Source organism: Myodes glareolus, chromosome 2 (assembly GCF_982192425.1).
Source record: "Myodes glareolus chromosome 2, mMyoGla1.1, whole genome shotgun sequence".
Lineage (NCBI taxonomy): Eukaryota > Metazoa > Chordata > Mammalia > Rodentia > Cricetidae > Myodes > Myodes glareolus.
Window position 1 is genome coordinate 55,575,182 of NC_142027.1, and position 13,115 is coordinate 55,588,296.

A 13,115-nucleotide genomic window follows, 5' to 3' on the forward strand; every position below is an offset into this window, starting at 1 on the left:
CATCTAGCTGCATGCAAGTCATGTACAGAGCTTCATGTTGGAGTTTCTGTGAAATTTTCCCCATGTTCTAATGGGCTTTACAGTGATGCAGCTGTAGCCTAACAAGAACGCACTGGTTCTACAAGATGGAATTTCATAACTTTGATTTTTTCATCAGCTCACTATTTGGGGTGAATAGATGTCTGTATTGTGTCTCCCCAGGAAAAGCCTCTCTGGAAAGGAACATCAGTGAAATACTCAAGTGTTCAAAAAAAATCATCAGTTTCCCTTTGTTGATTTTCTTTTTGCTTTTCTCTGTAGGTTTTAGCAGAAATGGGAGCATTTATACTGATAATCCTTTTGGAACATAAACTCTTCCAGCTTCCACAGGTGAAGTATTCCCCTAATTATTTCCTGATGACTTTTAACTCATAGCTTATTATTGTGTCCAAGAACTGTACTAGAATAGATGTAAACTACAGATTTATAGCAACATGATGTGACTGCTTTTGGTGTCTTGTCAAGATGAAATAACTTGTAAGAATTGACATCCTATTTTGGATGAAATGATAAACTCCAGCAAAAATAGGTAAATCAGAGGAATTTAAGACTTTGGACATTAAGCAATGAAGGACAACGACTCAGGAATATGTTAAACAAAGGAGCTGGATACTCTGTTTCTCTATATTATTGTCTAGGACATGTTTGTAGATACTCCCATAGATGGGAGCAGCTTAGGTATCCCATGAAATCAGGAAACAGGTCAAAAAGCAGGGGGAAAATGTTGTAGGAGAGAGTGTTTGAGTAATGGTGTAAGTTCTAGGATATGTAAGGGACCCTTCTCAAATACTCACATAATATTGACCAAAAAATTTAAATGAGAAAATGGTCTGTCTACAAATTCTTGGTAGGGAGGTTCCAGAAGACTCTAAAACACCGGCTATTGCCATTAGCTTGGTTCCCCATGGTAGCCATGTAAAAGACCTCTACAATAAAAACTGTAAGACAGCAGAGAAGGAAATTAAAGATGACACTAGAAGATGGAAAGACTGCCCTTTATCAATAATTTACAGAATATTGTGAAAATTGTTATATTACCAAAAGCTGTCCTACAGATGATACACAATCTCCCTCAAAATTTCAATGGCATTCTTTATAGAACAAAAAAACAACAAAAGCAAACAAAACATCCTGATATTTTTGTGGAAACACAAAACCCAAATAGGCGAAGGCATTCTTAGCAGAAAGAGATATCACAATACCTGATCTCCGAGTATATTGCAGAGTTGTAGTAACCAAACAGTATGGTCCTGCTACAAAATCAGACATATAGATAATAGTACTGAATAGAGGACTCAGAAATAAACCTTATAGATACAGCTACATCATTTCTGACAAAGGTTAATGGTGTAACATTGAAGAAAGAAAGTCTCTTTAACTGGGAAAACTGAATTTGCACACATAGATCTTCATCTCTCACACTATATGACAATAAATTCAAAGTGGATCACAGAACTTAATGTAACACCTGAAACTTCAAAATAAACAAAGCACCTGCAGATGCAGGCATAGGCACAAACACTCTTGGAAAGGATTCCTTAGCCCAGGGAATAAGAGCTAAATGATGGTAGTAGATGATGTTAAAAGTTTCTGCATGGTAAAGGAAACAATTCTCTTTGTGAAGAGGGTATGAAATGGTCTTTGTCAACTACATATATGAGAAGCGAATAATATCCAGGATGCACGAAGAACTGCAAATAGGTTAAATAAAATAACTGAAGTCATCTAGCTAACAAATGTGGCAGTGAACTGAGTAGACAGTCCTCAAAAGGAGAAATACAAATGGCCAATAAACACTCACCTTCCTGTGAGGAAAAAGCAAATGAAAAGCACATTGAGAACCCATTTCACTCAGGTTGGAATTGTTATCATAAAAAAAAATGACATGAAGTACTAGAGATGATATTTACTCTGGTAGGCCTGTAAGTTTCTGTACCCGTTATGGAAATCAGTATAGATGCTATAAAAAGATTAAAATTGGAACTAACATATGAGACAACTATTTCTCTCTGGAGGATATACACAAAGGACGTTACATCATCATACCATAGAGATACTTGTGCCTCCATGTTTGATATTGGATTCTTCACAGTATACAGGCAATGGAACCAGCCTACTTGTCCATCAACATGAAAATGGACAGCAAAAATGTGGTACATATACAAATGGAGTTCTCTGTCATAAAGGAAAATGAAATGCAAAGAATAATTGTATTGGACAAGATAAACCAGATTCAGAAAAATGCTGCACACTTTCTCTATTGTGCAGAATCTAGATTTATAATTACATATGCCTCTCTCTCTCTCTCTCTCTCTCTCTCTCTCTCTCTCTCTCTCTCTCTGTGTGTGTGTGTGTGTGTGTGTGTGTGTGTGTGTATGTGTGCACCTGCACGCACATGTGCAAAGGGGGTCAATAAAGGGAATTGTTAGAGAGAAGGAAGAATTCCTAAGGAAGTCAAGGGAAAAGATGGTAATGGCGTACACATGATACGTAAACAGAAAAGAGAACTCCCTGGGGAAAGGAAGAGAATCAATCTACAGTAGGTAGGTAATATTGTGTAAGGTAGTATGGGAAGGGAATAAATTTGAACAAAGTATAATTACACAGACACACACACATGCATGCACACACACACATATATACACACATGCCATAGTAAAACTCATTACTTTATAGGGCAACTAAAAAATTAATAGAAAAATAAAAGATCAAATTATGTCCAAATAGTTTCAAATAACTTGACTTTAAAAGAAATGCTCAAAATAGTAATAGTTAAATAAGGTAAAATTCAAAGTATCTTTTACACAATAAAAATACTTTCTTGTAAAGAAGCAGAAAGCTCATTTTGCTGCCACACCTACTGTGAGAACATACTCAACATTTAGACTTCCTGATTCCCAGAAAATGCTGGCGTTACTCTTAGGAGGCACACAGGGATCATGAGGAGTCCCAGAAGAACCCTCTAGAAAGACTCTAATCACATCAGTGCAGAGTTGAGTCTCCTTGAAAAGAAAAAGGAGAGGCTCTAGGTTGACAAATGATAGGGAAGCAGAAAGGAACTGACTGCTGCCTAGACTGTCGGTAGCCATGTCTACACTACGATCGATCAAGGTTGTTACAGTGGGCTTGCTTTACAGGACTAGGTCTGCGAGTGTGCCCTTCCCCATCAACACTGTTATTCAGGAGAATGAGTTTCTGGTTGAAATTAAAAATTTATTGATTGAAAAATACATCCACACTGTTCAGATGGAGACAGGTGCTTCTTGTTCTGCATCTCAAATCTAGAAGGATGACTTAATCTTTTAAGAAAATTAAACTTCAAATCCAACTGCTTTGATACAGGAAACCATATAGTTAAAACCAAGGGTACCAGGAAGGTTTTGGATGGCATCTATGTGTCCAAAAAAAGGAAAAGTACAGATTGTTCAAAGAAGCATAGTCCGCTCAACCTTGGGAATTTTTTTTACCTGTGACAATATCTCTCAAGATTTAAACAATGGCTTTTTCAGATGCTCAGCATGCCGAGGGAGTTATGTCACTCATTGGCTTGGACAGCAAAAATAGTTAAAGAAATGTGGGGTGCCAGACAGAATCCTGCATGGATCTGAACAACTGGAGATGTCTAGACATTCTAACTATGTGGAAAATTATGAAGGTACTTATTATTTTATTTTTTTTAAAAAATGGTAATTTAAATAAAAGCTTGTGACATCAGAAAGCAATACTCACGAGGTCTCATCAACATGACTGATTAAACAAGATCTGAACAATTTTGATGCCAATGGACATGCCAGCATGGAGCGGGGAAAGCTTGCAGAGCCTCAACTCTAGGCACCTGGGAACTGTTCAGAGTAGGAGAAACAGCCTTATACAGGTAGGGCTTTCCAATTACACACATACATATATGTAACAACATGAAAGAAAAAGAGATCCCTGGCAGAAAACAAGAAGGGGTGCATGGGAAGGTTTTAGAAGAAGGAAGGGGAAAGGGGAAACTATATAACTTCATCAAAACTTTTAAAAATTAAAAGTACTATAAAAAATGGAATGTATGGAAAATCCACAGCACACCACCAAAAAGGAAAAAAAATGCATGTTGTTTCCACATTTCTCTGTCAAAGTAACCTTTTAAAATACATATTATAACAAGCTGAATATGATTATTATAAACTACCAACAAGCCTCCTTTCTCAATGGAAGACAATAGATGTCGTTTTGTTCCTGATAATAGTTTTTTGTTATTGTTTTGTTTTGTTTGTTTGTTTTGAAACATGGTTTCACTCTTAGCCCAAGCTGACCAGAAATTCACTTTCAGACCAAAAAGCCTGGAACTTATAGGGCTCTCTTCCTACCTCAGACTCCTGCATGCTGGGATCACAGCTAAGCACCTTCACCCCATGCTGAGGCTTATTGAGTTAACTGTTTGGGAGACAATGTGGGATAATCTTTTAGAATTTAAACTGCATGTTTGTATATATTTAACTCAACGTCTGATCTTCTAGAGATCTGTCCTTTGGAGATTAATAATATGAACACATATCTTTAAGTATATTTAATTTTCTTTAAGGGACTCAACACAAAGAAAAAACTAGATAAGTATCCAGACATGTCTTGGAGCGCTCTCATTAAAATATCATTTGTCAGCACATAAAATAGAAACTTGAATTAATTTAAGTAACCTTCAAAATTATTTAAATGAATTCTGATTTAATCATAAGTGAGGTACAATGCAGACATTAAAATTATGAGACAAAACTTGGGATGAAGCTCAGTGATAGAGCACTTGCCTTTCATGTAAAAGACCCCGGGTTTGCTTCACACCATTACCAGACACATTTTAAAACATTTGCTATAGGTAGACACAGTAGAAAAAAAGCCAGACCATCTTGATACATGAAGAAAATTTAAATAACATGCATGACACTCTACTTTTAAGTTAAAATAATAAAAAAAAGGAACAACAAATACTTTTACGTGGTGGTAGCTCAGTGAACTATCCACAAACCAGACACAAAGTTATTCATGCTGATTATTGCTGGCAGTAGAAATTTTACGTTCTTCTTAAAAAAAATTTTTATAAGGAACATGGATCTCTTTTTATAACAATGTTTGAATAATTATGCTATTTACATATTTGAAAAATACTCAATTTATCCTACTTTTCTTAGCAATGTATTTTTAATTATTAGAAATTATTAAAATTTCTAATTATTTCATATTGATGAAAGAGGAAATGTTTGATTGATTAATATTTTGAGACATTGTCTTTTATCTTTCCTTCAGTATGTCCTAGGGCACGTATGTACTTTAGATTTTTAAAATTTTCTTAGGTATTGCTATACATTTTGACTTTTTTAACAAGTAATTTAATTTGCAAACTGGATTTTATTGTTTTACTTTTCCTACTTGGATATTTTTTAATGAATTCATATAGCTAATTTTAATACATTAGATTTGGTGTGTGGAGACACAATCTCTGAGAAAAGGAAGCTACCATCCCATCAACAAATGAGCAGACTATCATCCTGCCAGTCCTTGTGTGTCACACCAGGGTCTTGTTTTCTTAGCCATCTCTGACAGGGTCATTATCAGTGAGCTGGATCACTGTCTGCTAGGCTATAGGTTCTCTCTTGGCACGGATCAATCCAAACAGTCTTGCAGGATCATCATGAACACTTTCTTCTATGGCCTGGTTATCAGATGAGAAATCTGGTACCGAACTGATCTGAGAAATGCTGGCATCCATTGCACAACCTTGTGCATCCTTCTCTTTGTCTGAGAAATTAGCATTCTGCTTCCGGGGCCTTCTGCGTTTCCCCTTGAAGCTGTGATCCAGTGTGGCATAGCACATCTGACTTTCAGCAGGTACCTGAAAAGAAACGTATGTGAGTTTTTCACTGTTGGTCTATTCTTTAATTTCCAATATTTCTATAAATTTTCATGACTAATGAAACACATTTTTCTTCTGTTTTTAGTTACCTGATTTTGCAAAGTTGGCAGTTAAAGACAACAGCAACAAATCAACAGGCAATTTATGACTTTTGAGTTGAAAAATAAAGGTATTTCGATGAATTTCATGGATTTTCCCTTCATACTCAAAATTTACACGAGCACATCAGACCATTCGTCACCTGCTTCTGTCTTCACTTTCACCCCAAGCAGTTACTGCCTTACATCACTCTCCTGAGCAACTGTACCTTCATTTGTTTATGAGGGAAAGCACATTGTAGGGAGGAATAAAAGGTGTGCTTTCCATAAGCTTAATAAATGGCAACTTAATAATTTAAACAGACCCACAAATCCTTCCTCTGCCTCTTACTTCACATTTTTAAAGGTTTGTAAGAAAAAAAAACAAAACACATCTTCTTGTACAACTGACACTTAAGACAGAATAGAATTTGTTACCCTTCCCTTCTGCCCTAGAGGTGGGTCAATGCCGTGAGGACAGCCTCTTCTGGACTAAAGTTTGGATTCCATGTCCTGCCCTTTAAGGTTTTTATGTTTTGATGCTCAGCACTCCCTGACTCTGCTTTGTATCCCAGCAAACTTGACAATTCATGGTTGCACACATTTAAGACTGTCATCTGCCTCAACAGGCAGACTGGTGAAGAACTACCGATGTTCACTGAGAGCCACAGAGGAGTGGCTATTTGTTGTTATTTTGGGACTTGGTTGAACTCTCTTATCTTCTTTGGTAAATTTTGCCCTATCCTGTTTGAGAGACTTGGAGTGCTGTACCCAAGGCCAGCAAGACTAAGTAACCAGCCAATGCTGGGACCAAGCAACCCAATGCCTCTCACTACCCTAACAATAGGGACCAAAAGAATGGCCCAAGAATGGGCATATTTGATGGCATTTTAAAGTTAATATTTACTATCAAGAATAGAAAGCTATCTTTTCCTTTGAGTCAAAAAGAAAGATACACAAGCTGTTAGTGGCTTGCCCAGCCTCACTTGAGGAGTCTGCTGATGACATATAGGAAGAAGGAGAATGAGGAGAGTGAGGACAGCTTCTCTACTCAGTCATCTCAAAAGCAAAGCACATTCTTATCTCTGTCCATCATTTGAGGCAATAATCTCCCTTTAATACCAAAGCATTGGAATTTGGCTTCTGCAATTATAGGAAATCATTCCAAATAACAAGTGACAATACTGCTGTGTTTTATCAGGCAGGGCCAGGTTAAAAAATGTACGAGGCCCAGGGGCTGAGAGATAGCTCAGAGGTTAACAACACTGGCTGCTCTTCCAGAGGTCTTCAGCAACCACACGGTGACTCACAACCATCTCTAATGAGATCTGGTACGCTCTTTTAGCACACAGTCAGAACACTGTATACATCATGAATAAATCTTAAGAAAATATGAGTCTCAAGAAAGGATCATGGCTGCACATTAAATATTTACTTTAGACTTCCACTTTGATGGATTAGTTTAGGGAATTGGGGGTGCATAGAGGAAAGGGTAAAGGAATGTGTGTCCCCAGAAAGACACCGAAACTACAGGGTATGAAAAGAACCCATCTAATTTCCACTTAGTTCAGAAATTAGAGAAAGCAAAGGAAGTTTTTGTTGCTATGTTTGTTTGTTTTGTTTTGTTTTAATATTGAGAACATTTGCACATATGCTACGCAAATGATAATGATCATTTCCTGGAAGAAAAGGAAAATTAATAAAAGTAATAAGATCCTAAAAGACTCAGAGGAAATAGTTTGGAACATAATGGCCTGGGAAGGAAGAAGATGTTTTTGGTTGAGTAAGGAGGTAGGACATTGATCCAAGATCAACAAATAAATAAAAGGAACATCACACATGTACATCCTTAAATTTTATAGACTATGGAACACTTGTGAAATAAACTTCTTGTGAGGTTTTCTGGTGACCTCTTAGGACTTAATTTTTGATGGTAGACCAAGATACTCAAGTTACAGTCTCTGAACCACATACATTGCTTTCAAAGGGCAAAGAAACAACCCATATATTTCTCAGAAAACACTTTCTTCCTTCAGCCTATGTGTGCTATCATAGATTTCCTGTGCTTCTGTGACCAATCAGTACATGAGTATCGGAGAAGCGAATGGGGTAGGTCGTGATTATGCTGATAAAGGAAAATTGAGCAATTAGGAGATGACTTCCAATGTGAAACTAAATTTATAAAAATGTAATAGAATAGAGACTAGCTTTCTGAATAGTGTCTCTAGATTCATAAAAGAGCAGTCTCAAAAATGTTATATAATTTTGCATAAATTTCCACTTGAGTAAAAACCAGATGTAGCTCAGGCAAAGCTACTCCATGCAATTCTCATGTGTTTACTTATAATTTGTATTTACGATTCTTGATATATTCACACCTAAAATGGTGTGAGTGGGTCTCTACATTTCTAGATGATGTAATTACACCTTAATCTCCTTCAAGAGCTTTTCTTTTAATATCATGAGTTTAACAGGAGATACTATGTCATATGGTTTTTCCTACTTTAATAAATATATAAATATACTTTTAATAAATAAATAAAATATACTTTAAAGATTTGTGTTTTAAGAGTATATGTTTGTATGCATGAACCTGTGTAATTACTTTGTGTGTGTCTGTGTGTGTGTATGTGCATGCATGTGCCTTCAGAGGGCAGAGAGGTTGTCAGATTCCCTGGAGCTTGAGTTACCAGTGACTGTGGGCTAGTCAGTGTGGGTTTTAGGAACTGAACTCCGGCCTTATATAAAACAAATACTTTTAACCACTGAGCCATCTCTCTAGCCCCTGAAAGCATATTTTATAATTAATCAAATATCAGATTGCATATGTGGTGACTTTTTTCTCAAATATCACTACACCTTAATTTCTTAATAAAATTGCTAAGAAGTCTGATATCTTACCAAATTCATGTAGTGAAAAGGAGGAAAATTCTATCACAATGGGAAATTTCCAAACTGTGACCGATTTTAGAATAAGACTGTTGTATGTAAGATGGATCTACCTTGGGATTCTGCCTCCTCACATAGCATCTGAGGACAAGTTCCAGGACAGGTGTTTCTTTCTTTGCAGGTTTTTATAAATGGGAATTTTAATGTTGCCTCCTTCATGGGAATCTAAGCAGAGAATGTGTATGGGGCACACAAAGCAAAGCCCAGGAGCTGTCACCGCCGTGACTAGTCTAGGCAGCAGTGCGAGGATATAAGAGAAAAGATTTTGGAGAAGAAAGAATAATGCTTTAACTGAACGTTTTGATGCTTTCAGGGCATTATGCAAATTTGCAGCTGTGCATGCATATATGTGGATATATCCATGTATGCACAGACAGGGTCCATTGTTCTTTGAACTACACCTAAGTTTGAGTCTTCTGGTGTTCAGTTTTGCTCCTGCTGCTGTATTTCCCTGTAGAGCTCAAATCTCAGAACTTGACACATGAGTCATGCTGCAAAATTTTTAACAGGCTGCTCCCAATGTCTATCGGAAAACACTTTTTGTGCTCTAGAAGCATGTCCAGGTGCTTTGGACTGGAGCAGACGCGACTTGTGCCGGAACCTTTACCTGTGCAGATGCAGTGGCTTCATGCACGTTACTCGCAGATCTCTGTGGCCGGGCTTTCATTTGTTCGTAGCAGCCCTCATCCATTGGCTCTTGGGAGCAGAGGTGGTGGAGATTTCCGTGGGAAAATGAAAAGTGCTGGTATGAATGAAATGTATGATCCAGACAATATTTAGCTAAGAATATATAGCCTCAAGAAGCATTTAAGTAGTATTTTAGATGGACGTGCAAAGACGTTATGGAAGTGCAAGCTGTTCCTGCAGATCTGACAGAGAAGCCCTTTGCCCACAATGTTACTGACAGACAGTAAGAAGCTCAAGATGTAGACTGTATCAAAAGGATTTTTTGTACCACAGCAGCATGTGGAAGCCTCATCTAAACCACTGTTTAAAATGTTCTAGAGATCCAATGGAGTTAAAGGGTTGCCTGTGTTATCTGCTACATGGGTGTGCATGATACACCATGGCATAAAGCATGGTGCTTTCCAAGTCCATCCATGATTATGGCTTTGTAATTCATTCTATGAATGATAAGCTTTATTCAGAATCTTTTAAAATACCCCATTCTATTTTGAATAAAATGACTTAGATTGTGATTTTTGCCCCATCAGTCAGAGGCATATCAGAGAGACAGGATTGTCTTAAGTCCTCAGGATCGTTCAATACCATTCGAAGGATCTCATACTTTGTGCAGTGTCTAAAAGTGAACAGACTTGTACCCACTACATCCTTCACGTTAGTAAACCATTCTATTCTGTGTTATTATTCTCCCAAATACATTCCTGTACATGTCTACTTAAGGGTGGTTAGTTACCTGGCCAGAATGTACAATGCACCAACTGGGCCTCGGTGGGGAAGATATATTTATTATACTAAAAGGTACCTAGCAATCTTTCTACCCTCTCTGAAAAACAACATGGAGAAAACAATAGAATCATGGTCCATGAAAAACTAGCAACAGAATCTTGTGTTTGCTTGTTAAGTAGGAGATTTCTAAACCCAATCCAGGACATGTGAAGTCAGAATCTTGAAGTAAATCCCGGCATATTTTAGTTTGGAAAGTACTATCTGATGGGCATTGGGCCATTAGAATTTATAAGAATTTAAATATGAAGAATGAGATTATAATTCTGCAATATGGAACAGAAGGGACATTAGTTTAATATAATATTTCTGGCTTGTTAGAGTGCAGAAGTTAGAACATACTCATAATGGGAAGAAAGACAGCTAAATCTTTGAATCATTACAAAATTCCCATATCTCTAACTTTATAATCCTATATTGGTTTGGATTTGTAGACATTATGATATTATATTGTTAGATCACAAAAAGCGTTTGCGTTTGAGACAGAGATTTGCAAGCAGAATAATTCCAGAAACTCTGCTTGTGAATAGAGTGAATGTTTGGAAAAGGGCAGCCTCTTCTCTCATCAGCTATGACATCAGATCACAGCTGCTTGCTCTGAGGACTTTAGAGGGTTTTGTTTGGGGAGAAGGTTCAAGTGAAGAGCACTTGGAGAAGAACAGAAGCACCAGCCACTTAGAGATGCCTTGGTTCTGTTTTCTCCCTACTTGCTATCAATGCAGTCCCAGGTTCTCCACTTAAAGAGTGCAGGCTAAACCACAGAAAAACAGAGAACGTGTTCATGATTTTGGCAATTGAGCCTGTACACAGGCTTCTATATACAGGTCCCCAAACACTGTTTCTGTAGATCATATTCTATTCTAGAAATGACCTTATTTCATAGAAGTCTCTGTGTGACAAAATTCATGGGAATAGAACCTTCTATTGCTCTTCTAGTGATGTATTGTTGCTGCTCCAGGACTGAAATGAAGCTCACAGAAAAGCAGGAACTGCTGGCTTCTACTGACTGACGATCACAGTGCAATTTATAGTGTGGCCCTTGCACACATAACCTTGCAATGTACTATATATAACTTATGGTTTCTAGAATACATAACTGTAATGATTTTTAAAATGAGATACCTCAAATTGATGGCAAAATTATATGAGTTTTTTGACATGTCTAATTATGGAAAAATAAAACTTACCTGGGACCATGTTATCTAAATTACCATAAATTGGAGTATCTTCAACATAATATTCATCAGCTCTGTAACAGGGAAGAATGATTTTCTTTATTAGATAAAATCTGTTTTATACTTAGTAAAAATGCAGTTACTAAGTAATAATTGATTAACTCATAACTAATTTCTCAGCTATACTCAATATCTAGGAAACTATCATATGTTCTTGTTCAATCACAGGAGTCTTTCTATGGTAGAAGGGATCATAATAAATGAGTGAAAGCATGAATCATGTATGTGTATGTATGTGTATGTGTGCGTTTTTCTGTGTATGTGCATATTTATGTGCCTATGTGTGTTTCTACACATGTATGTGTATATGCAAATTAAAAGCTGAGATTGGAACCTTCTTTCACAAAGAAGGATAATATATGATTACTGAGAACTCATTTGCTATTGACTTTTTGAAGCACATTTCATATACTTTGTTTGCTGATTTGATTCTCAAAGCAATTCCAACAGGCAAGCATTATATTGCCTTGATTAATAGATAAGAAACATAAAATACACAAATGCTGCATGACTTCTTGATTTCAAGGTCACAATAGTAGTAAGTAGCAGGGATTAGAATGCAGGTTGTCTGTGCTATTAGCTTTTCTGCCTGTTTGCTTGCTACCAGCACAACTCTGGAGGGTCCTTTAAAACTACATTGGTTAAGTAAATTCTTTAGACTCAGATTGGTAGATGGAATATAAAGATTGACAACATACTACCCTTATAATGCAGGTAACAATAGGAGAGGTCTGATAGTCAGATAGATTAACCTATTATTTAGCTTTATGAGCAAGATCAGAAATAATTACTGCTTATGAGAATTTCCCATTCTTCCAGGGCTCATTCAACCCTTGGGCCAGTCCTATAGAAGGATATGATTCGCTGTACTACATTCACTAGCAAGTTGCAATATGTAGGAATTAAGTATCCAGACACACAGTCAGCAATTGCAGAACTAGGGTCACAATGTAAATTTGATTGCAAAGTCCTATGCTCTACCCATATCCTAAGAAAGTCATCAGAAAGATATATAATCTAAAGGCTTTAGGGAAATAGTCCAGAAGATGATTTAAAAACCATTGTTTCCTGCCCCTCTAGTCAAAGGGACTAACAGGGATACATGAGTATTGGTTCTTGTTAAATTTTCTTCTGCTTTATGTAAATACTGCTATTATTACAGTAAATACCTTACCAATGTCACCAGACTGCCCTACTGATACTCTTATGACAATGGCCCTACTGACTAATTTTACATTGGCATGGTTGGGACATAACATATGTATTAAAGGTATATAACACTTGGTAAATGAAATTTTATGAAATAGGACCAAGTGCTTTCACTTTGAGATTGCAAGTGACAGAGTGTTGGAAGGAATTACAATCAAAGAAAAAGGAAGTCATCCCAAGGTGTGACACTGAGTACTTTCCATACTTCTTAAAGAAGACAGAGTATATATAAATACTAAGTAAGTTTCC

At 36.8% G+C, this 13,115-nt stretch overlaps 1 protein-coding gene across 1 annotated transcript in view; it reads right to left on the reverse strand.

Annotated features, from left to right (window-relative positions):
- Positions 1–1,020: 1,020 nt before the first annotated feature.
- Trat1 (T cell receptor associated transmembrane adaptor 1) overlaps positions 1,021–13,115 on the reverse strand; it is a 41,920-nt gene continuing 29,825 nt past the window's right edge. Inside the window, exons 4-6 of the mRNA XM_048454331.3 lie at positions 11,610–11,671; positions 9,563–9,651; positions 1,021–5,908 (exon numbers count right to left, since the gene is read on the reverse strand). Of these exons, the coding sequence (XP_048310288.2) occupies positions 5,651–5,908; positions 9,563–9,651; positions 11,610–11,671 (409 nt within the window). The 3' untranslated portion in view covers positions 1,021–5,650. The remainder of the gene's footprint in view (positions 5,909–9,562; positions 9,652–11,609; positions 11,672–13,115) is intronic.